The sequence below is a fragment of the Danio rerio genome, chromosome 20 (assembly GCF_049306965.1).
Source record: "Danio rerio strain Tuebingen ecotype United States chromosome 20, GRCz12tu, whole genome shotgun sequence".
NCBI classification, from domain to species: Eukaryota; Metazoa; Chordata; class Actinopteri; order Cypriniformes; family Danionidae; genus Danio; species Danio rerio.
Window position 1 is genome coordinate 46,344,249 of NC_133195.1, and position 26,045 is coordinate 46,370,293.

Here is a 26,045-nt window from a genome sequence, read left to right on the forward strand (position 1 = left end):
TAAACAGAAATTGGGGGGAAAAATAAACAGGGGGGCTAATAATTCTGACTATAACTGTATGTTTGTTTTATTAAACTATGCATATTACTTTGTCAGTAATAACTATTAATCATCTGTCAATATTTTGGTCTAGGGACAGCACCAAAGCTTTTCACTCATCTTAGCACACATGCTGCTAATGATGTGACAATTAAAGTCCTTGATTAAAAATATATATTTTTTTACTTTTTAATTTTATTCACGGAAAAAAATTACTAACAAAATAATAAAGGGGGGGGGGGGGGGGGGGGTGTCACAATACATTTGAACCACATCATCACATTGTTTACAATGTCATACCAATTTGCCAATACCTGTTGCACTTTTTTGAATCAAGTCTTAAGTCCATCTTTCCATACAGTGTATTCCCTTTACAACTACTATCCATTGAGCCATTGCTAAAGGATCAACCTTTAACCTTTTTTAAGGTATGGCTTTTCTGCTACTTCCCAAAAGCATTTGAATTAAGTATTTGCCAAAAGTTAGAATATTTTCTGGCATTTTTTAAGGTATAAGATTTGAAAATCTTCTAAATACTTCTTGTTAAAATGACATTATTTGATTAAAGTTTTTTTTCTACATACATTAAAAGCAGTATATTCTTGTATGGGACATCCGGTAAATAGCACTTCATCATATCTACTTTTATTTTAGATTAAAAATATGTTTTGAAATTTCCAGATTAATTTTTAAAAATAAAATTAGTTTTCTTATAATATTCCTTCATTCATTCATTCTCCTTCGTCTTAATCTCTTATTTATCAAGGGTCGCCACAGTGATATGAACTAGCAACTATTCCAGCATATGTTTTACGTAGAGGATGTCCACCCAGCTGCAACCCAGTACTGGGCAACACCCCTACACTTACATTCACACACAGACTCATACACTACGGCCAATTTAGTTCATCCAGTTCCCTTATACTGTACCAAGTCTTTGGACTGTGGGGGAAACTGGAGCACCTTGAGGAAACCCATGCCAACATGGGGAGAAAATGCAAACTCCACACAGTGCAAACCAATGACCATCTTGATGTGACTGTAATGATTGCATAATTGAACATTGTACAGTGCTTACCTGTCACCTGTTTATCAGGCAGGCAGGGAATTGGAATCGCTGACCCAAATTTATCCAAAAGTCTTTCATATAACCAATCGAAGTGCTTGTATCTGTGATTGACAGGCTTGTTTGTGGTCTGCAAAAACATTGTCATTAAAAAAATAATGAGCTAGAATGATTAACATGCAGATGTTCAGTCAAACAGGACTGTTTGTGTACTTACGGTGGGGATGACTTGGTATTCAATGTAACTCTTGAGGCCATACATTTTGGAGCCCTTTTTAGGATCAGCGACAACACAGTCTAGTTGGTAGTCTGGATACGCCCAAACTGGACCGACTTCCCCGCTCTAAAATACAAAAATTCCAATCATATCCAAAAGTACACAGTGCTTACATTTCATTACTGATAATACTTCATGAAGCCACTTTAGCACCTAATAATAAGATTTATAATTTTAGAAAAAAAAAGAAACGTATATATGCACTAATATGATATAATACATTGATGTTTTGAGCTAAAACATTAAGATACATTCTGGGATAACCTGAATATTATATTATATCTAAAATATTTGTAAGAATATTTAAATATTAGTAAAATATGTATTTTTGAATTGTATTAGTAAAGGTTAATTGAAAAGTATTAGTTAAATACAGTGGTTCCTCGCTATAACGCTATATATATATATATATATATATATATATATATATATATATATATATATATATATATATATATATATATATATATATATATATATATTACCTTTTGGACCTCGCAGTTTCACAGATTTTTTTAGTGCAATTTGACATCAGCGCATTGTGTTCTGCATCCTGACTGGCTGTAAATCATAATCAATCCATCTCCTCCGTGTCTCCTATACAGTACAGAACGCATTCAGCTTGCCAAATTAACAAATCTTCGATCGCTAGCAGTTCCAACAAGGATGCAAAAAGGATTGTAACTGTCCGCAGCAAGACCATAGTAATTGGGGTCACACACCAGGTGCGCCACACCACACAGCGCCATGCATTTTAGAATTGTAAACATAGGTTTATATCAAGCTGTGCCCGGCTACAACTCAGGACACGGTTTATATTTCTGCTGCCTACAGAGCACCATCTGAATTAATATTTCATTTTGAATAACATGCGTATGTGCACATCCTGTGTGTGTTACTTCCAACTGTCATGTGCATGGCGCATCCGGTGTGTGACCTCCTCAAGGATGGTCACTTTAGTTTTGTGGATCAGTGACTGCAGGATTAAGAACATTACGCTGGACATTATTCGCATATAAGCTATAAAGCTTTAAGAATCTTTTGCTTACAGTGATGAATGTTTGCGTCTGACAGCAGGTTTTGATCTTTGATTTCATTCTATAATACTAGACATATTTTACAACAAAAGTTTGAACTTTGAGTGTTTAAATAAGAGAGGAAAGTGTGAAAATGTTAATGCCTGACTAAGGGTGCTTTCTAGGGATGTAACGGTACCAGAACCTGTCTCGTTTGCCCAGTTAGCGCAGTTCATTTGACATATGTGAACAGGGCAATCCCTGGAGCGGTTCGATTGCAGTGAGAAAGCGATCCAATCGCGGTTATATCACAGTGTTTTATGGATATGTAATAGGCATACGGCTATATGAAGAGAGAATTATGAGTAGGGCGGGAAGTTTCGCGAGTCTCCGGATGCCCGCAAACGAGTAGTAATCTCCAGGTAATCTCGCGTCTCCCTCCCGGTCCTCAAATAGGCATCGTCGCGCACCCTTCTCAACCCTCCCCACCACATCTCTTCTCCGACACATCGCACGCGCGCACTTTGTCAATCACCACCAAACCACCACCTCTCCTGACAGCTGAGCGGGACGCTGCAAAATAAACCCTGACACTCTGACCAATGTGAGGAGAGTTTACTCACACGTGACTTGTTTTAGCTCTTTTGGTCCAATTAGAAACTTTGCAGTGTAAAAGCGAACCGCTCCAAGAGCAAAGAGCAACAAAGTAACATTTGTAATCTCTGTTTCGGAACAACTGAATCGATTCACAGGTGTGAAAGCACAATAAGAAAAGTGTATAAAGTGTGTAATGAGGAGTTTTACAGCCTTAAAACATCTATAATAAATGTAAAAAATACTGTAAAAGACTACTTCGCAAATTTCACCAATTGAGTTATTTTTATAGCGTAACTCCCGCAATTAACGCCGGACCACTGTATTAGATCTAAAACAGCAGTAAAAATATTTCAATATTAAAAAATAGATACTCTTGAATTACTACTAGTAAAAGTTCCTTGTAAAATTATTAGTAAAATTTAAAACTATATCAGATCTAATTTAATTCTAAAAATATTTAAATATTAGTAAAATATATATCCTTGAATTTTGAAAAAAACAAAGATTATAATATATTTAATACAAAAATACCACTTTTTCAAAATTCATATTTAATAACAATGAGCCACTTCCAGTTTTCAGTGTACAGTGAAGCCCTCGTTAATTGCGGGAGTTACGTTCTAAAAACAATCCACAATAAATTAAATCAGAGTAGTCACCTTTATTTTTTACAATTATTATAGATGTTTTAAAACTGTAAAACCCCTCACCACACACTTTATACAGTTTTCTCAGACAGCTATAAACATTTTCACACTTTTCTCTCTTGTTTAAATACTCTCAGTTCAAAGTTTCATAGAAAAATATGTCCAGTATTATTGAATGAAACCAAAGATCAAAACATGTTTCCAGGCCAAAACATTTGTTTGAGACGTTTCATTTATTCTGTAATAATGCCCTACAGCACCGTAATATCTACCTTCCTTTAGCATGTCCAGAAGTCCAACTTTTTGTGAGATGGTTAGCATCTTCCTCTGCCTTTAGGGTGGTAGGGTAGGTACCTTGGGCGGTGGAGAATGTTTTATCGACATTGTGGTGTGTGTTGGGAAAAAAACTTGCAAACATACAGTGCAGCACTTCAGATTCACACTGCTAGCGATGGAAAATTTATGTCAAATTGGCAAACTGAACTCATTCTGTACTGTACAGGAGGTACGGCATGTAGGAGATCAATTAACAATGATGTACAGCCAATCAGGGCACACAATGCTGTAGAAAAAAAAGCTTATCAAACAGCAAAAAAAAAAAAAAAAGTAAAAAAAATCCATGAAACTTCGAGACCGCGAAAGGTGAACCGCACGAAGGACCACTGTATTTAACCGTTAAGTGTACTACCAATATATGCATTAAAATAGTTTTTAGTGCAGTGCTGACACCAGAACTAGACAATTATAATTCTGCTAGGTTTATATACTGTATTACAGATAATAACCATTTATTGTTAACCCTCTATCTCAGCCTTTACAGTAAATTGTGTATTAAATTAGCGGCTTACATAAACAGACAACTTGTTTCCTTTGGTTTGCTGCTTGGACAGCAGGTACAATTCAGGGCCGGATTTAGAGAAGCCTGGAAACCTGCAAAAAGAGAAGACAAGAGTCTTAAAAAAATCTGTGTGATTTATGTACAAGTATGTCGTTATTCATTCATTCATTTTATTTCGGCTTAGTCTCTTATTTATTAGGGGTCACCTCAGCGGAATGAACCGCCAACTATTCCAGCATATGTTTTACACAGCGGATGGCTTTTCAGCCGCAACCCAGTACTGGGAAACACCCCTACAATCTCATATTCAAACATGCACTCATACACTACGGCCAATTTAGATTTTCCAATTCACCTACAGCGCATGTCTTTGGACTGTGGGGGAAACCGGAGGAAACCCAAGCCAACATGACACAGAAATGTCAACTGGCCCAGCCAAGACTTGAATCAGCGACCTTCTTGCTGTGAGGCATCAGTGCTAACCCTTGAGCCACGATTCCAACAAGCTTGTCGTTATATTTTGTATTAATGGTAAATTGTGTTGCAATAAAAAAAAAACTTAAATAAAAATTGCAAACCAAGAAGGCATATATGAAAAAAACGTAATTATTTACACCAACTGGAAATCATCTCATTTAATTTTTTAGTGTTAACTGTTTATTAGTAGTAAAATTAAAAGAGTCCTCTCTATACAGTATATACATCTTTATTGCATGATTAATATAAGGGCTACCAAAGTGTTAGTTCCTCTTTGTGGCAGTTCTAATTAAACCTTCAGTCCCACGAATGAAAATTTTCAGTTCTCAAATATTTAGTAAGCTTTAAATAAAGATGGTATTTAAATTAATGCATCTAGCAGGCAGTTTTATTCAAAGAGGAACAAAAGCCAATTGTCAAGGAGCCAAGAAAACTCATAATAAATATGCAAGATAAAGGAGGAAGAAAGAAACGCATTAGATGAAAAAATGTCAAACCTCATGGACCTAGGGCTGTGCATTTTAATCGAAAATCCGATTTCGATTTTGGCTTGTAACGATTATGAAAAACCATTAATCGAGATAAACGATCATTCCATCACATACCGCCCCCTTTCCAGTTGTACACATGTTGCTCTGCAAAGCTCAGTTCCACGTGAAAATGACTAAAAGCATGTGCTGTAATGTAAGTTTTGCAGTACGGGATGCGCATCATTCATATTTTTAAAAGCGCGAAAGAGCACGTGCTGTTGTGTGTGTGCGCATCGCGCTCAGCCTCGGACATGTAGCGTGTGTGTGTGTGTGTGTGTTTGCACGAGCGCCGCGCTTGGCCTCGGACAGCAGAGCACACACCCACATCTAACGCCATCTTAATGTGAACACTTTATTGGTCAAATACATGCACATTTGTGTCAGAGCGCTGTGTTTAGTGATTATTTATATTAACCTCATTTGTTTAATAAACACACAAATTGACAATTAAAAGTCACGTATTAATTAAAACAATTAAATTAAAATTGTTGTGACAATTAAAAGTCACCATAGCAGAGCCACACTATTCTTAAAGTGATAGAGTAAAGATGCTTAAAGCACAGTTTAAACATAACAGATTTAATAACTCATTTCTAATAACTGATTTATTTTATCTTTGCTATGATGACAGCACATTATATTTTACTAGATGTTTTTCAAGATACTAGTATTCAGCTTTAAGTGACATTCAAAGGCTTAATTAGGGTAAATAGGCAAGTCATTGTATAACAGTAGTTTCTTCTGCAGACAATCAAAAATATATATTGCTTGAGGGGGCTAATAATATCGAGCTATTAAAATAGGTTTCAAAATATTTAAACCTGCTTTAATTCTAGCTGAAATAAAACAAATAAGCCTTTCTCCAGAAGAAAAAATATTATAGGAAATACTGTAAAAATATCCTCTGTTAAACATCATTTGGGAAATATTTATATATAACAATAAATTCACAAAAAGGCGAATAATTTTGACTTCAACTGTTAATCGTTTTGAATAATCGTGATTACAATTATGACCAAAATAATCGTGATTATGATTTTTCCCATAATCGAGCAGCCCTACATGGACCCTTTTCACATTTACAGGTTTCTCAGAAGCGGAAGTAGTCATAGTTGGGTAAACTTCAGAGGGTAGTGATTGGGAGAGGGCAACAATATTTTTTTTATGATCCTATTTGCTGAAGTAATAATAAAAAAAACAACAACTCCATGATGGTGATATCAAGACTTTCAGAAAAAGAAGAAGAAAAAAAGTGCGAGACTGATAACGGCAGCCAGAAAAGAGAACAAGGTCAAATGAACTGTCCTGTCCATAAATGCTGCATTAGAAATGCCTCTCGTAAGAGGCAATTCATTTTTTGTAAATTATGATGATTATGTTATACATACATGAATGCATATAAATATGCGTTTTTTTAATTTTAATCTAAATATTAAAAACTTTCAAGGATTTAAGATGCTGATGACCGTTGAACGTGTCAGTCGTGAGAAAAGGGTGCCTTTATTTTGAACAGCTTTGTGTGCATCTTGTTTACTTCGTTATGTGTCACTGACCTCTGATCCAACTTACTTGTTAAGGGCAATTTTCATGGATGAACCGTGAGCTCCGCCTCTATTCATAGCCCCACCCTCTCCGGCCTCAGACTCAGCATAGCCGCCTGATGACTTCATGTCATCCCACTCCTCGTCCCACTCATCATCTTCTGCACCTACAAACACACATTCATTCATACATTTACCTTCGGCTTAGTCTTTGATTTATCAGAGGTCGCCACAGCGAAATGAACTGCCAACTAATCCAGCATATGTTTTAAGCAGTGGATGCCCTACCAGCTGCAACCCAGTACTGGAATACAACCATACATTCTCAAACACACTCATACACTACTCATTCACCTATATATAGTGCATGCCTTTGGACTGTGGGAAAAGCCGGAGCACCCAGAGGAAACCCACTCAAACACAAGGAGAACATGCAAATTTCACACAGAAATGCCAACTGACCCAGCCGGGACCCGAACCAGCAACCTTCTTGCTGTGAGGCGACAGTGCTAGCCACTGAGCCACCGTGCCACCCCAAACACACATTTTCATCAAACTTTGAACTGACAAAACCAAAAGCACTGAATTATGTGTTAGTCAGCTAAACACACTCATGCTAATTTAGTTAACATCTAACACAGCTTAATTAGCCAGTTTGTGTAAAACTCCAGCAAAAATCACAAAATGCTGTTTATAAACAGTTTTTTTTAATGATATTTTAAATAATTTAGTATATATTTTTTTAATAATCTTTAAATACTTTTATGCAGATGCACTTCGCAACAAATTCATCCAAAAAATCCAATATAAAATTATGAATTATTTTGTAGTGAAATTATATTATCATCGCAATATACATCACAGATCAAAAAACATTGCAATGTATATATGCTGATGATATTTACTCCAAATTTAAGATAATTTTTTTATATCACAAAATAATGCCAGCTTGGCAGAAATGTTTAAATTTTTAGCTTTACAAAACAAAAGAAAGCATTAGTTAGTCCGACCAATTGGCTATTATGCACAGGTAGTGCTTTTGAGCCAATGATGAACTTCCGGTGAAAGCTTTACGTGAAAGCTTTTCAGTTTCATAAGGTTTCATTTACAGCATCGATGTTGTAATATAATTAAAATATAATCTGTTAAACAGACTTCAGCATCCACTTTGTTGTTAAAGCGTAAAAAGAGACGAAAAAACATTTGAATGCGAGCACTGTCATTAGTAGCAGGCTAGCGCAAAAATTCCATTGAAAATACTGGGGTAAAATGTATTTCCATATTTTAAAGACATGATGGGGGAAAAGATAGTTTAATGCAGTGCTTCCTGTTTACTCTGATACCCACTTTATATCGTGTATCTTAGCCAGGCAGTGAGAAATCGCTGATTTTTAAAGTCAGATTAAATTGATTTTGTATGGGATGACGAACAACCGAAAGCCCGGCTGGTTGACTGAAATTAAAAGTCTGTGTGCATATACCCCACTGTCATTTTCTAAAAATGTAAATAATTTAAATGACTATTTAGCAATAGGATGAACATTATCAAACATATCTTTAATAAAAATTATTCTTAAAATTAACATTTTAAAAATCCATAGAAATTTTTATGTGGTCCTTTGTTTATTTATTGTTTTCCACATGCAGTGTACGTAAACAAAGTAAGTCTATGATATTAGATATTTTAAGATTATGACAAAGTCTAGGATTTTAACAATGGTAAAGCAAAAAAGGTAACACTTTATTTTTTAAGATAACAGGTAACTACTGCAACAATTACAACTAATTATGCATCATTACCTGCAACTAACATAAACCTAGCCCTCATCCCAATCCTAACCATACAGTAATTAATTAACATCACTCTGTAGTTAAAGGAATAGTTACACTGTAACAAGGACACATAAAATACAGTGAAATCAACCAATACAAAGCAATTTCAGTAGTAGGAAATTTTTTCCAAATTTGTTTTAATGTGACTGTTTATAAACAGGGAAAACAAAGTTAAAATATGTTAATTTTAATAAACCCCCTGGGACATAAAAGTGCCCATACTTGAGAAAACGCTCATAAATGCAGGCTGTGGAAAACAAACAACTAATTTCACAGCAAGAAAACACTCTCACACTCACACACATTCTTGTGAGTTTCTGGCTCGTGCAGTTTGTTATTAAAACCACATCAAGCCCTCGCATAAACAGTTTACCTGAGAGATCAATAAGACACGGGTAGGGGTAAATGTCTTCAGGAAGAAAAAGAAAAACGTCATGACATAAATATCTGAAGCTCATTTATGATGACGAAATATCTCCTTTACACATTAAAGGGATAGTTCACCCCAAAATCATTTACTCATCCGTCATTTGTTCAAAACTTATTTGAGTTTCTTTCTCCAGTTGAACATAAAATAAGATACTTTGAAGAATGCTGACTACTGAGACCCATTGACTTCTACCTACTATGGATGTCAATGGGTGCAAGCAACCAGCATCCAGTTTCTTTCAACCAGAAAGAAACTTAAAAAGGTTTAAAACCTCATGAGGGAGAGTAAATGATGATCCCTTCAAGTCCTCCAGTTTCAGATTATTAAAATGATTGTGCAAGAACTGACTGGAAATAAAACATATTTAATTCCTAATTTATACTGAGTGGATGAGTAATTCACTGAATTTGTCATCTTGTTTGCTGAAATGATTCAATATTAAGGGGAAACATCTGTAGAACAAATCCACATGTTCTTCTTGTCTTTACAGGACACAAAATTGAATAAATCAGCATTTGTACAGCACATGGAAAAGGTGAATTACAACCACTCGTGACTCTGAAAAAACTGATGATCTTCCAGAAGTGACTTCACTGTTGGCGAACTTTAGCCTAAAACACACATGACTCAAAGACACAGATGAGATCACCACACCCATAATTGCCACAGCTAGTCATAAGAGAAGTCACATATATTTTTTCATACTTTCAAATACAACACTGCATAATAATGAGTACTACACATTCCCCAAAGCAACACAATGAAAATGAAATCACCAATAACTCTCCCTCAAGTCGTTTCAATACGTTTCTTTCTTCTATTCAACACAAAAGAAGATATTTGGAAGAAAGCTGAAAACCCGTAACCATTGATTTCTATAGTAGGAAATACAAATACTATGGAAGTCAATAGTTTCTTGCTCTCTTTAAAATTTATTGGTTAGTGTTCAGCAGAAGTGAGAAAGCCAAGTTTGGATTAGGTTTTCTCCAGTCAAACTAGAAACTAAACCACTGGCTAAAAGTGGCTTTTAGATAGCATATGCATAGCGAAACGTCAGAGCACCCGACTGCTTTGTTTGAATTTTAGTGACTATAACTTTGACGTTTTATTCAGCTTATGGTCTCATTTTGTTTATAACACCATAAGCTATAAAACCGTGTTGCTTTTTACTATAAAGATGCCATTTTCATACACAAGTACCATAGTAAAAAATGTAAACAATAGTTCTCCTGAAGAAACGGTGACACAAACATATGAATAACTGTCCAAAATAAAACATTAATGTGTCGTTGAACTAAATGTGCTATGAGATGTTGTTCAATTCACTAAGGGTGTAGATTTGCTCTTGACATTGGAACATACATCCCTAGAGCTGCATTGAACAGCAAAAATGCAATTTCGCGCTTTTAAAAAACATAAATAAAGTACTTAATAATATGAAGTAAACACTTAATACAAAAAACAATTACATCCCATGCTGCAAAAGTCAATTTACATGATTTAACTGCAGTCTGGCTTTGAGGAGGTTTGAATTTAGAGAAATTTAGAGAGGTGAAGTCCCCATTGTTTCTCATAATCACTGAGGCCAATATCGAAACCGATATTCGATTAATTGCACAACTTTGGTTAATAGTATTACGGTGGACTCGAAGCAAACTTGATTTTTTTGCAAGTGTAGGTTATGTAAGGTTGACGGAGCATTATTAGTATTATTTTTTTTAAAGTCAATTAAATTATTGGTAGAGACATTTCGGTAATTGGTGGATATTGGTGGGGACACATTCCCTCCGTCCATGCCAATTATACACCCTTGTAATTCCCCCTAACCTTTCAAAATAAACCGCAATGTACAGCAACGAATGCATGTGTGTCTTGTTATTACAATAATAAATGTAAGAACTATAAGATAAATGTAAGTAATAATATAAGATAATAAATGTAAGAACTATACAAATTTAGCAAATACATTCTTTATAAGCTTTACATTAAAAAACAACTAGTGCTTGATGGCTGTAGCTTTATACTGTTGTATAGTTTGTCAAGACTGCTCATGTTCTTGTTGGTGTAATCTATTCGTAAACACTGACATGTACAAAAAAAAAGCACCCAGTGCGTCCACGTCCTGACACTTTCACAATTCTCCTTTATTATCTGATCTGCCTGCAATAAATTATATTATTATAAATTATATTTTTGTTGATTAGTGCATACTAACTCCTACCGTACCCAGCTAGCTTTCAAAAAGAATTTACTCTCTTTCAAGATGTTTAGGTAATAAAAAATCTTGCCAAGAACATCCATGAAACACAGTGCGCAGCACCATTTACAAACTCCAGAGAACGACTTGTTTTCTGAACACAAAGGACTGAAACCCTTACAGAGGAATGCAACAGCTCTTTGTGAGGAATAAACATTAGAAGTATGTGTGCCTTCTGGCTCTGCTGTTCAGTTTTCCATGTAGGACCGAATCATCAGCACAAACTGCATTAAAAGACATTTAACAGACTGAAATCAGCGCAAATGCATACTTGTTTCCATCAATGTAATGTTGAAGACAAAATTATTGATGTAAAATTTAGATATTTGTCATTCGTTAAATACTTCCTAAGTGATTTTGAAAAGAGCTGGATTTTTTTTGTTGTAGCCTCATTTGTTTTTCAGTAATGTATAGTCTTTTTTATAAATAATCAACACAATTAATTTTTGTTAGAGAAACTTTATAATTTTGTGCCCCTAAATTGTAATCTTTTACTCTGATAGATTAGGGTAAAGTGTGCAATGACTCCACGACGTCACGTGTTCTGAACTGTGGCTCTTGGTTAATTATAATCCCAACTTGACGATGCAGGTCACATCGCAGGTTCTGCATTGTCAAGTTGGGATTACAATTAAACAGGACACATGATTTTGTGGAGTCATTGCACACTTGCACACTCCAAGAAATCAATGTAAAATTATAAATCATTTCCAAAGTCATCTTGTGAAATTATATTATCACCGCAATATACATCACAGAAAAACTAAATATTGCAGTGTATTTTTTTTCTCAATATCGTGTCACTTTAGATTACCATAACCTGTTCAATGGGGGAAAAGTGGTTGTTTTTTACCCTGACATTTAAAAAGAGCATATTTTAAAGCAGTAACCACAATACTGTGTAACAGTGATCATTTTATATAAGGTTATCATAGTGTCAGAATTGTTTACAGGCCCATGCCAAATTGAGACTACAAATTAAAACAAAACTAGGTCTATGGGACCCATAAACATCATTACAGCCTTCAAAACATTTGGTTCAGAGTGAATAATCAAATATTTTGAGTTGTTACCTGGACCCTGGTAGGCCTGTGGATGCCCGTGTCCCCCAGATTGCCATGCATTGTTGTTACTGGTTTTCCCCGTCTCTGTGCCCTCTGGCTGAGCTGCCCAGTTATTAGAAAACCCCCCAGAGGCATTATTGTCAAACACTGCCCACGGGTCATTGCCGTTACTCGTCTGAAAGAAAGGAAAGACAATATTTCACAGTTCTACGTTCATTTCAATTAGAAAGGAACAAAAAGCAAATGAGCATTTGCACTAGTCATAAGCTTCAATTCATTTTCACAGCACACAGGATAACAATGGGTCCTAACAACACACAACGACACACAATAAAATCTATCTTTTTCACACTATAAAACCCAAAAAGTTAAGGTGACTTAAATGGTTTGTTGCAATCGGCTTCTTCAAAAAGTTTAAAACTAATCCTAATGAGTACTGTGAACTTAATCCATTTGAGTAAATGAAGCAATTTGAGCACAGTAAAACCCAATAAAAGATCTCAAACCAACTGAGTACTGTAAAACCCAACAAGTTAAGGCAACTCAAACCATTTGAGGAAACCAATTGCTACAAACCATTTGAGTTAAACTAATCTATATGAGTACTGTGAACTTACTCCATTTCAGTTGAAGTAATGAGGTATTTAATTAACTCATTACCTTCAACATCGAGTTTAAAACTCTTTTCAAATAAGTATAATTAACTTTCAGTAAATTTGAGTTAACTACACTCATTTCATTTGATACGGTGCATGTTAAAAGAAATTTTCAAAACCATTAAAGTCTTTAGAAATAGATATGATTTTTGTGACACTGTGGCTGAAGAACAATTTCCACTACTATGATAATGATCACCTCAGGTACTGGTTATGTGCTTTATTCGGGGTTAAATGCTACCAGTGTGAGTTTGAATATAATTTTATATGAGATTTATTGCCATGCTGAAAGTGGCAGCCAATAGTTTAAATCAGATCTTGAAAATAAATGAACAAGCAAACATATAGTTCGATCACAAAACTTAGAACTGTGAGTGTAAACCAGCAAACTAAGTCACTCAGCATCTACTTTTAACCCTTATGTGCTGTTCGGGATGTTTTCATCCATCTGTGGGGATTTTGAGTCTTAATTTGGCCACAACTTTCTTTCTGTTTAAGCAAATAGAATGATTTTTGGTGACAAATCTTAATGACACATATTTTTGGGAAAATGCTTTGAATATTTTCAAAAACTTAACAATACACACTGAGCAAATTTACTACCCCTTCTCTATGTTTGTGGCTGTTTTTGCACAGGGCAGCTCAGCACTAAAAACATAGTGAATGTATTTATATTATACACGCACACTATAATTAGTTGTTTTACTCCATAGAGTTCCATATAAAAGTCAGAAACATTTTTGCACTGGCCTAATCTAAATGAATTAATCTAAATTCTGCCAACTGATGATCAACAGTAAGAATGAAAAATTGTACCTCTTCCAAACGGAAAAACACCAACAATCAATAATACATGATTATTCGGTGTCAAGACTTTGCAATCAAAAAGTCATTATAATGGAAGTCAATGGGGCAAAAACAGCCACTAACATAACGATAACATAACATAATTTAAATATTACCTAAGGGTTAATAAGGTCTAATATTTATCATTTAGATTATAAAAAGTATTTTTGCTCTTAAAATGTCTATTTTTTTATTTAAATGTTTGTCTCATCTGGTGTGAACAGACGAATTGATTGTTGCTGGAATCTTTTTGTTGTGTTCTATATTTTTAGGACATGGTCTGTCTTAAAACACATAAAAAGCATAGTGATTCTGTTTAAAGAAGTAATCAACTGGTTGAGTTTATCACACATTAAACCGTGAGTTAATTAACGAGCATGCTCACTATCTCTCATTTCACAAGCCACACATGTTGTTTGTCTTCATGCACTTCTGACAGTTTCCTGCCCAGCAGCAAAATTATCTTTTTATGAGTCAACCTTTAAAAAAAAAAAAAAGATACAAAAAAGCCCACTTACATCTAAAGATAAGCACCTTTGGTTGTTGTTGTTATTATATTAGCCTGAAAGACTCAATTTGAGCAGTGATTCTGGCCAATTCAAGGACATCTAAAGAAAACCCATTTAACCGGAATATACGCGCACAGATGGACATGTTGAATGGAAAGAGATGTTTACCTTCCTGATGGATGCATCAGCTTGTCAACACTCAACAGCTGACTCTAAATGGACCTCTGGCCGGCCTTGATGACACAAAAGCCCAGAGCCAAAGAGGCAAAAGCCATAAGCTCTGTATTTCCGAATCATCAACTGGCCACCCACTCACACACACACATTATCATCCAGGACTCATTCATGTTATCAACCCCTTATAATAACCCATCTGAGGAACTCTGACCTTTTGTTTCGAGCACGGCAATGATTTCTGGCAAATGTGTGCTGAATAATTACTCCATATGTCATTCTGTTACATCTCCACAATCGACGACAGACATGCATCGAACAAAGTTCAACACTTTTTTTTGGCTTCGACTTGTTTGCTCATGCAAAACTGCATATCATGCATTGAGAGCAGAGCACCATGCGGTGAGAGACTGCTTTAAAAAGAGTGTTGATGTGGATTCTGGAGTTTGGAAGGGACATTTTGACCGACACCAATTCAAATGACACTTAGTGCATTTGGGAAACACTTAATTCAATAAAGGACTAGTTTGCTTTTTCCACAGCTCATGAATGCTGTTTGCAAGCTGTACACGGCAGGAGGCTAACAAAACAGCCTGGATTACTTTAATTGTGATAAGAAAAAAAAATTCTTCAAGTAAAACAAAGACATGAATAAGGAACTGACAAACAAATGGAAAAGAACAACAAACATTAATCAGATGCAGCTATATTTAAAGGTGCTGTATGTAACTTTTTGACTCTTCTAAAGCATAAAGATATCATGATATGTTTGCAGATGTTTATGAAACCTGCTAGAAGAACATATTTGTTTATCAAAAACAATGCTAAAGTCAGTTATTCTCTTCAGAAAACCTGTTGCATTTCGTAATGTCTTAGCTTTGGTCTCTATAACCCACCCACTACCAGTTTAACCAAATATATTTCAGCATCCCAGGTTGCCCTGGCAGAAAACACAGCGTGTTTCACTTCAGTCTTGAAGGATGTCTCAATGTTGCAAGCTCAGACAAAAATGTGACCTCTGGAGGTTAGTTGTAGACGAACAGTAATATAAATATACAAGAGATGTTTTTAAATGAGCAAACAATTTATATACTGCAAAAGTAAACATGAATGGTTTACATTGTAAGGCAGGGTTGTCATAATACTGGAATTTAGTACCAATCAATACTGAAATTTTAAAACTGTCCATTTCCTGCTAACATTTGTGCACTGTTGACCACGCTCTTAAACACCGCTGATTTGCCATTGTGTTCACATGCTCAACAGGAATGACTGTGATTGGCTGTGAAGGTCATCAGTTCACCAAACTCACCGCTGTTTACTGAGAGTAACCACAGATACAGGGACACTGGAGCATTTTAAAGCTGTGATTCATCAACGTATCACATGGATGTCAGCTTATGGACAAACCAGCTGATTGACCTGACTTTAAAACACTCCAGTGTCCCTCTATCTTTATAGTAAACAGCGGTGAGGTTGGTGAACCGCTCAACAGCGCACAAATTTTAGAGGGAAATTAATGTTCTTTAAAATATAAAAAAGCATCTACTGGTACCAAATTCCAGTATCGTAACAATCCTAGTGTAAGGCTTGATTGTTAGGCATACATACTACTGTTTGGGATGCCAATCTGGCAACCTGCATGTGTGTTGAGTGGTCGGAGAAAGCCAGGTCAAAAAAACCCTCTCCAATATTTTGAATTTGGACTGCAATACCTAGTTCTACCACTAGATGTCAATTCTACATACTGCACCTTTAACTGATGGCTAAATCACTTTAAAAGCTGGCAGATGTAGAGTACTGTGAATGTTTACTGTAGCAGAAATAGTGCTGATCATTTTGATCGATGTGTGACTGATTTGCAGAGTGATCTGATTCAATCAGTCCCCAAGAATGGGGTGTTTATGTCTTGTTAGTGAGGGCTCCGGGATTGAGCATGCATGGCCCTGAGTCCATGCTAATGCATTTCAGGTACCTCATCAGGTGAGGTGGAGGTGAAGCCTGGGGTAACTGGGGTGACTGGGGTAACTGGGCTTTCCGGTTGAGCTACATCCACCTTAGGGGAAAGACGTGATATGGTCATAAAACACCTGAAAGGGAAGGGTTACCCTGACATGACCCGAAGGCTGCACAATATATCAAAGAATTATTGTTATAGCAATAATAGTATATGTAATATCTGTGTCGCAGAGAAGTACAATAAATTACCTTATTTTATGGATGCACTGAAGTGAAAATTTTGGGGCAAAAGTGAAAACTGATGCAGAAAATGCTTTGTAATAAATATCAATTTTTTTTTATACACAAGCAAATGCAATAGTCAAGACTGCAAATATTTTTATGCTGCTTTAACTTTCTTTAATAAGTTAATCATGTATCAACTAAACCATTTAAGTTTTACAACGCTTAATATTTTTTGTAAGTTTGATTGATGTAAGTTAAGATGACTAGAAAAGTGCACTAAGGGCTAATTGTTTCCTTAAAGACACATTTGGCCAGAAAGGTTTCAAGTGTGACCCCAATATTAAAAAAATAAATAAAATCATATAATTGATTTTAATTTTCTGTCATAGTGTAAATGTTTGCACCTTTTTTAGATCGAAAAATCTATATTATTACCTATTTATTTTAGCATGATCATTACATAAATTACTTTTAACAAGGCTAATTAAACATCTTTTCTCTAGGGAAATGTAATATCGCAGGAAATATTAATATTGCAATACTATTTTGCCAGTATCATGCAGCCCTACATGACCCTAAACGTTTCATCATTAAAACATTGATTTCCCCCAGGCACCTGGTTGCAAGCCTCCGCTCATTAACTGAAGGGTTACCAATATTCATTTTTAAAGCACAAAAAAGACGCATCAGACATCAGACAAATAGATCTGAAAGTCAAGTCCTGAGTTAATACACAATCGTGCAACTTCGTGCAACACCATCTGTGTTCTGTATCATCAAAAGCTATTTTCTTTGTGATCATGGCTTCAGATCACACGCCACAGCACTCTCTTTTTTTGCTTTCTGTTTATTCATAATATACATAATATCCATAAATTATTGTAGTGTAACATATTTAGGATAACCACACCAACAAAATAGTAATAATAATTGAGGCCCTAATGTACACATTTAAATTTCATTTATTTAATAATTTAAAAAAAAGATTTTTTTTGTTTGAAAAAAAAAAAAAAACATTAATAATATTCAGTGACATATTTGCTCCAAAAAACTGAATATTTAATTTATGTCACACTTTATGATTAGTTTCCATTAGTTTAGGTTTTTACTAACATAATATGAACAATACATGTACAGCATTTATTAATAATCATAATTTAATGTCTTATTAAAATCCAAAGTTATTCTTGTTAACATTAGTTAATGAACGAACAATACATGATTTTTCAATACCTACCAGTAACAAAAATGAATAAATACTGTAGTAAATGTATTGTTTATTTTATTTTTTTTTTACATTATTAAATACATTAACTAACATTAACTACTAGAGCCTTATTATAAAGCAGGGATGTTCAAACTCGGTCCTGGAGGGCCGGTGTCCTGCATATTTTAGTTCCAACCCCAGTTAAACACACCTGAACCAGCTACTCAAGTTTTTTCTAGGTTTACTTGAAACTTCCAGGCAAGTGTGTTAGAGGAAGTTGGAGCTAAACTATGCAGGACACCGGCCCTCCAGGACCGAGTTTGGACACCTCTGTTGTAAAGCAACACTTTAAAAAAATATTGCTTGTTTTACAGCTATTCATATATTATAATATGTATAGAATTTATTTTTAAATGTCCAAACTTGTTTGATTTCACAATAAAGAGATTTATGCCATTGTATTCATTCTGAATATGACAAATGCAATACATTCATTCATTCATTCATTCATTTTCCTTTGGCTTAGTCCATTTATTCTTGTGGGGTTGCCAAATCGCAATGAACTGCCAACTTATCCAGCATATGTTTTACGCAGTGGATGCCCTTCCAGCTGCAACCTGCAGATAACTTTATAGTGTGTAGAAATCTTTAGTATATTTATGAGTTAAATGTTAAAAAGTGCAATGCAAACTTTAAATGCAATACACAAATACGTTTTGCATGTTGACCACAGGTTCTAGGCCAAAACAAGCTGCTTGTCTTAAAATACAGCCAGACTTACTCCATATCATAGCTTGATGATCCACTGATTAGAGCTGACTAATATTTATGCCACAGGAACTTAGTGCCACACATTCCACAGTGACTCATAAATATTTTGCATTATGCTGGCGTCATATCAGTTATCATCAGTGATCCATTGAGCAGCTATTAGGATAAAGTCTGTCCTGTAATAAGCCAATCAGCTTCAGGCTTTAAGATAAGCAACTGTTTGTCAACAGGGGGAGGTTTTGCATGATCAGTTCTGATGAATCATACAGAAACTAAAGGTGATTAAAAGCTTTTGAAACTGTTGTTTATATATATATATATATATATATATATATATATATATATATATATATATATATATTTATATATATTAAACATGATCAATCAGTTAAAAAAAGGAAGCATACTGTATATAAACTTTAATTCATATTTAATTACTTTCTATGCCTTTAAAGTTTGGGGTTCAAATATTAACAAACTAGATGAAATAGTGCAATCTAATTTATACAATGTCATTAAGCTTACTTTTAGTATTAATAACTGTTTGGTGACTAAATGCTCTCTTGATGGCCCAAGAAAAAATATCTCCTTAGGGAGACATATAAAGATAATAATTAACTGAATGAGAAATATATAGTGCTATTCAAGTCAAACTAAAAAGAAAACACTTTTATAAATGTATCTTTTCACATTTAAATAGTGCAGTTATTTTAAATTACATAATAAATGATAACATTATCCTTAATTCAGTTTAAAAAATAATTGTATTATTATAATTTTAGATGTAGTGTTGATCCTTACATTTAAAGTAAATTTATTTGTAATATAATCTGCTACAGATGCGTAAATGCCAACATATTAAAACACATCATTCAAATATCAACAGAAATTACATCGAATTAAATTGTAGTTAACCATTAATGCTTGTTAGTACATTAAACAGCACGTTTATTTCACACCTAATAATGAAATTACACACAAAATATGCTCAAGTGGGTCAAAACACTAATAAACCGCTACATACATTTAATACAAGTTTAAATAAATTTTTTTTTTGTTTTTAAATGAAATGAAATTAAGCATCCAAAGACATTACGTTCAGCTATAAAACAAAATATAGTTGAAGTCAGAATTATTAGCCCCCTTTGAATTTAAAAAATATATATATTTCCCAAATGATGTTCAACAGAGCAAGGAAATTTTCACAGTATGTCTGACAATATTTTTTCTTCAGGAGAAAGTCTTATTTGTTTTATTTCGGCTAGAAAAAATCATTTAAAAAAAAAAAAACATTTTAAGGTCAAAATTTTTAGCCCCTTTAAGCTATTTTTTTTCTGATAGTCTACAGAACAAACCATCGTTTTACATTACCCTAACCTGACAATTAACCTAATTAAGCCTTTTAATATTACTTTAAGCTGTATAGAAGTGTCTGGAAATATATCTAGTAAAATATTATTTACTGTCATCATGGCAAAGATAAAATAAATCAGTTATTAGAAATGAGATATTACAACTATTATGTTTAGAAATGTGTTTAAAAAAATCTCTCCATTAAACAGAAATTTGGGAAAAAATAAACAGGGGGGCTAATAATTCAGGGGGTTTAATAATTCTGACTTTAACTGTATATGAAATTACTTTAAGAGAATGCTACACTTATACTTCGGCCTATCACAATAATCAATACATCAACTTGTCGCACAACACATGGACATGACCTCAATCATTTTTGGTGATGCGATATATATATATCGGCCATAAATAAAAAAACAATTCTAGCTACATTTGAGCTGATTGTGCAACATCTCAATCTCTACTGGAGGTGCCAGTAGAGTTAACAAAACTATAATATTTACTATAAGTTACTTTAGTATATTTTATGTGGGTGTCTGACAGCTGAAAATAGAGCTGGTAGCAGATATCGTAGCTTCTGTTCCTTTTTACAAGACATTTGACTTTTTACAAGACTTACTTTTTGTTAACATTTAATATCTTTTATGTAAGAAATACATTTTCACATTTGATTTTCAATGCCTGATTATTAAATTGGTTAAATGACTATAATTAAATTGAATATTCTTAAGAATAAAACATAATGTGTTCTCTGAGAGTGCACTTGCATTGTAATGACATTATATAATGATTGCATAATTGCATTGCCATTCTGACATTATATAATGAGTGGTCTCAAAATGACAATAATAACCCCTATCGCAATATATTTTGGTGCAATATATATATAGTACAACGAAAAATAGATATCTTGACAGGCCTAACTATACTTTCTTTTTAAAACTATTATTTTACTATAGAATAGTATTATAATATGTTGATATTATATGTATGGTTGATGTACAGATGTTACGTTTCACCCTAATATAACTTTCAAGATGGCCTAAAATGTGTCATTTTAATATTGCGAAAACTAAAGCTGGCGAAGCAGTGGCGCAGTAGGTAGTGCTGTCGCCTCACAGCAAGAAGGTCGCTGGTTCGAACCTCGGCTCAGTTGGCGTTTCTGTGTGGAGTTTGCATGTTCTCCCTGCCTTCGCGTGGGTTTCCTCCGGGTGCTCCGGTTTCCCCCACAGTCCAAAGACATGCGGTACAGGTGAATTGGGTAGGCCAAATTGTCCATGGTGTATGAGTGTGTGTGTGAATGTTTCCCAGAGATGGGTTGCGGCTGGAAGGGCATCCGCTGCGTAAAAACTCGCTGGATAAGTTGGCGGTTCATTCCGCTGTGGCGACCCTGGATTAATAAAGGGACTAAGCCGACAAGAAAATGTATGAATGAAAATAAAAACTAAAGCCAACAGCTGGGCCAATAGAAACAAATGCTGTGAAAAAAGCGATAGCAGTCAGACAGCCTCCTACTCTTCAAAATACTGCTGATCAGACCATGGTTCCAACAAAAAAAAACAAAGCAGCATTATGAAAATTCTTCAGCCCACTCAGTGAAAAGCTGTCTCAGCACTGAAGGCCAAACCCACAGAATCTCACTAACAAATGAGAGACTCTAAATACTTAATAAACAAAAAAAAGCACAATTTGCTGTTCCTAATAATAAATGGCACAGGATGTTTAATCCTCAATCGAAAAGTTTACATGCATGCACATTTTTATATTCTGAGTAAGACGTTTTATTCTTCAGAATGGGAATCTCCCTTCCTGCTCACTTCCTCTTAGGAAGGAACAGCAGGAGAAACAGAGAATGAACAGAGCTGTGAGTTTAGGACATGATAAACACAACCTAATAAACGAGTGATCACCATTCATACTGGAAATACTCAAAGTGGCTTACCTGTGCGGTGCTGGCCGGGGTCGGCACGTGACTGTCAAAAAATGAGAGATCGAGGGGGGCTGCATTTCCTCCAGAGGTTAAAGGCTGAGCCTGGTTAATCTAGAAGAAAATAAAAAGAGTCAAATAAGAGAATTAAAGGGCAACTATTATGAAAATCAGCTTTTGCAAGCTGTTTGGACAGAACTGTGTGTATGTAGTGTGTCCATGGTCATATTGGAGTGATATAAACCCTACATGTCTCTTTTTTAAATCTATTTAAATATCCCAATACCAGTGATTTTGAGGCCAACTGGGAACGGGACGTAGGAGTGTGGTTTTTCCCGCCCACCGAATTGATTGACAGGTGCCATGCCTCTGTAATAACATGTATACACGTTCACAGAACATTCTTTTGCAAATAAACTGGGATTAAAATATTTGTTCGACCTCTTTGAGATTTCTATAAGTTTTATAAGCTTGAAATGTTTTTAAAATAGAGCATGTTAGCAATGAAGACAGTAAAATTGCTGTGTAATTCTTAACTGCTACAATCACCTCACCCGCACGGTGTCAGTAATTGCTAATATGTGTGTGTGTGTGTGTGTGAGACTGATCATTTCAGAAAGGCTTGAATAATCTTCTACACAAATATATCAAATAAACTTTGCATTTCAGCTTCTTCCGAGTCTTTCTGTCACTGACTGCTGTTTATCTGACGTCACCCATGATGAGAAGCAGACACACATGTGGGAACAGTGAGCGGGAAGAAGCAGCTCATTTGCATTTAAAGCCACAAGCTACAAAAACAGCTACACTGTACTCAGACACAAAAATAGGCAGATTATGGAGGTTATAATAAATAATCTGATGGGTATTCTGAGCTGAAACTTTACAGTCACATTCTGAAGACACTAAAGGCTCATTTTACATCTTGTAAAAAAGGTAAAACAGGTGCCCTTTAAAGAGAAGCACATATGAGTTTTAAAACATATTATTTGCAGTTGTTAATTAAAAACATGTGAGTGTGCATTATAAAAGATACTGCATCTCAAAAAAAAAAAAAAGAATCAGCTCTGAATCTCATCACTGCAACGTTTTCATTTATTTATTTGTTTTACCTGCTACCAATCTGCAACATGACCAAAGCAACATATTTGCATAATTCCTGCCAACAAGTAATATCTGCTTGTTAAGTGGTCACGTGTTGGTGACGTATGTAATACTGTTTCCAGGTCCAAGCCGCCATTCATTTGAGTGGAGAAATCATTCGTTTATGATCACGTTTTATTCCTATCACACATTAAACTTAATTTTATATAAAATCATGGTGTACACAACAATCTCTGGGCTTGCTGCATAACAAATTCCAAAATTAAAAATGTTTTAAAAAATGAATCACTTTCTGGCCATCGGATATTAGGCATGGACATATATATTGCGATCGTTATTTTCGAAAGTATTAAATCGCTTTGTAAACGTTTATTATTACCATTTTATGAGTCTCCCCATTCAGTTGAATAGAGCGATTGGACCCGGAAGCCGCTTCATGTGACATCACACTTAACAAGTGGATTCAAACTAGAGCTGTAAAAGGGCAAAATAATCTATTAGTAATTGCTAGCTAGCTGTCTGTCTGTCTGTCTGTCTGTCTGTCTGTCTGTCTGTCTGTCTGTCTGTCTATCTATCTATCTATCTATCTATCTATCTAATACAGTAGTAATACAGTAGAGTACATATATTAGTCTCCTCAGAGAACAAATCTTTATATAAATGACTGCTGAAGCTCAAAAATGTAAAGACAAAGATCTCCAGCAATATCTTGATCTTCCTTTATTAACTAAAAACAAATGTGAGGGTACAATATTTCCCACATTTTTAGGTCTTTTAACACTTTTTATTAAACGTGACATGTCTCCAGATGACTTTGTTTGATGGATTAGTATCATATTTTCCTATTTTCCTCCCTACTTTCATTTAAAAAAAAGTACACAGGTGGTATCTGCAGCCCATTTTATTTCTGTTAATAAAACATCAGAATACGACATTGAAAACAACCCAAAGAATGTGAATTTGGAAAAGTGTGCGCATGTGAATGAAAGAAGGAAGCACGTGTATTTGCAGGACAGTGCAGCTACTAGCTCAGTTTAGCCTTTTTACATGAACTACTATTAAGTTCCATAGAATAGTTACTATTACAGACTATATGCAGGAACCAGAGAGTAAAATTCAATACCTTTTAAGACGTCTTTAAAGACTCTTTCCATACATTTTAAGACCTCATAACCCCTTTAGGTTTCAACTGGAAACACTGGCGAAATTTACAGTATATTTACTAAATATTTATGTAATAAACTAATCCAAAACTAAAACGTTATTCATATACTGAATGCAAATCTATTAAACCTAGCTAATTCAGCAGGTTGGCGCCTATAGAACTGCAGAAATAATGGTGTTGCCTTGATTACGGCAGTGAACAAAGCAGCAAGATGTCATTGATTCATAAACTATACAGCATCCTGTTATTTACAGATTACATTTAGATCAACTTTAGCAGACAACCGTACAATCAAAAATGCTAGAAAATTGAATATTCTGCAAAATAGCATTTAAGACTTTTTAATACTTTTTAAGGGCCTTAAATTTCTCTACATTGATCTATCAACTTTTAATACTTTTTAAGACCCTGGGAACACACTGTATTCAATTGTTGTTGTTTTTAAATATCCCAGCCAAACTAACACAAAGGGCTCTATTTTGACAGGGCGCAAACGCTTTCAGGGCGTGTCAGGACGCGTTTTTGCTAATTTAAGGACGGGAAATCTGCCTTGCGCAGTGGCGCATGGTCTAAAAGGGTTGAGTTTATTTTATTAATGAGTTATAGGTGTGTTTTGAGAATAAACCAATTAGAGTCTCATCTCCCATTCCCTTTAAGAGTCAGCTGCGTCACGCCAAGAACGCATTCGCTATTTACAGGACGCAAAGTAAGTCTAAGTGGAAAAAATGAGCATTTCACCAGAAAACTGTTAAACAGAGCATCTACTGCGTGAGAATGAGAGATAATGGAACTACTTTCACATTTGCTCTTGGATAGGGAAACCTTTACGCACAGACATCAATTAGTCTATAAGTAAGTACTTTTGTTTGTTAAGCGCAAATATTCATCTCAAAACTATTTCTAAATTCAGTTCTGATTTCCAGCAAACAAATAAATAAATAATAATAACAAAATGTCTTCAAAAACCAGAGTTATATCCTAAAACACATGCTGTGCCCCTTATGGTCTAAAACCTGACAGGTGGGCAAATCTAAGCTTGTTTTTAATAAAACAAATATAAATATGGATATAATAAATGATACTGCTAATAATAATAACATTATACAAAAGCAAATTGAATGAATGAACTGAAAAAGCCTCCCGAGATGAAGACATAAAAGCAGTGATTTTTCATATTTATGTAGGCTAGAACATAATGTTTTGTAATATTTTAATCCTTTATATTTATATTCTATATCTATTCTTATTATATCCTATATATATCCTTAATATTTAATTTTTTTCATATGTAAAGATATTTGCCTATTGCTCTCTTGTGCGTATTAAGCAGTGTGTAAGCGAGGCGCAACTCTGCGCCGGAGTTTAGACAGGGTTAGTTTTGGTCTAATGAAAAATCTATTATAGTTTCTCAAAATAGCAACACGCCAGCGGTCCGCCTCAAAACGCCTTCCTTTTTAGACCAGAACGCCTATGGGCGCACAAATGAGCGCTAATGCATTTGCTATTTAAACAACGTAGCGCAATGCCTCAAAAC

At 34.7% G+C, this 26,045-nt stretch overlaps 1 protein-coding gene across 4 annotated transcripts in view; it reads right to left on the reverse strand.

Annotated features, from left to right (window-relative positions):
• Nucleotides 1–26,045, reverse strand: part of snx9b (sorting nexin 9b) — a 63,065-nt gene that overhangs the window by 23,416 nt on the left and 13,604 nt on the right. The window contains exons 4-11 of one of the 4 annotated variants that reach the window (XM_021468448.2): nt 22,258–22,356; nt 16,773–16,853; nt 12,622–12,787; nt 9,235–9,270; nt 7,057–7,195; nt 4,491–4,572; nt 1,323–1,448; nt 1,118–1,235 (exon numbers count right to left, since the gene is read on the reverse strand). In XM_021468448.2, coding sequence (XP_021324123.1) covers nt 1,118–1,235; nt 1,323–1,448; nt 4,491–4,572; nt 7,057–7,195; nt 9,235–9,270; nt 12,622–12,787; nt 16,773–16,853; nt 22,258–22,356 — 847 coding nt within the window. The remainder of the gene's footprint in view (nt 1–1,117; nt 1,236–1,322; nt 1,449–4,490; nt 4,573–7,056; nt 7,196–9,234; nt 9,271–12,621; nt 12,788–16,772; nt 16,854–22,257; nt 22,357–26,045) is intronic. The other 3 variants (XM_021468449.2, XM_005170181.5, NM_001030124.1) reach the window with 3 other exon arrangements.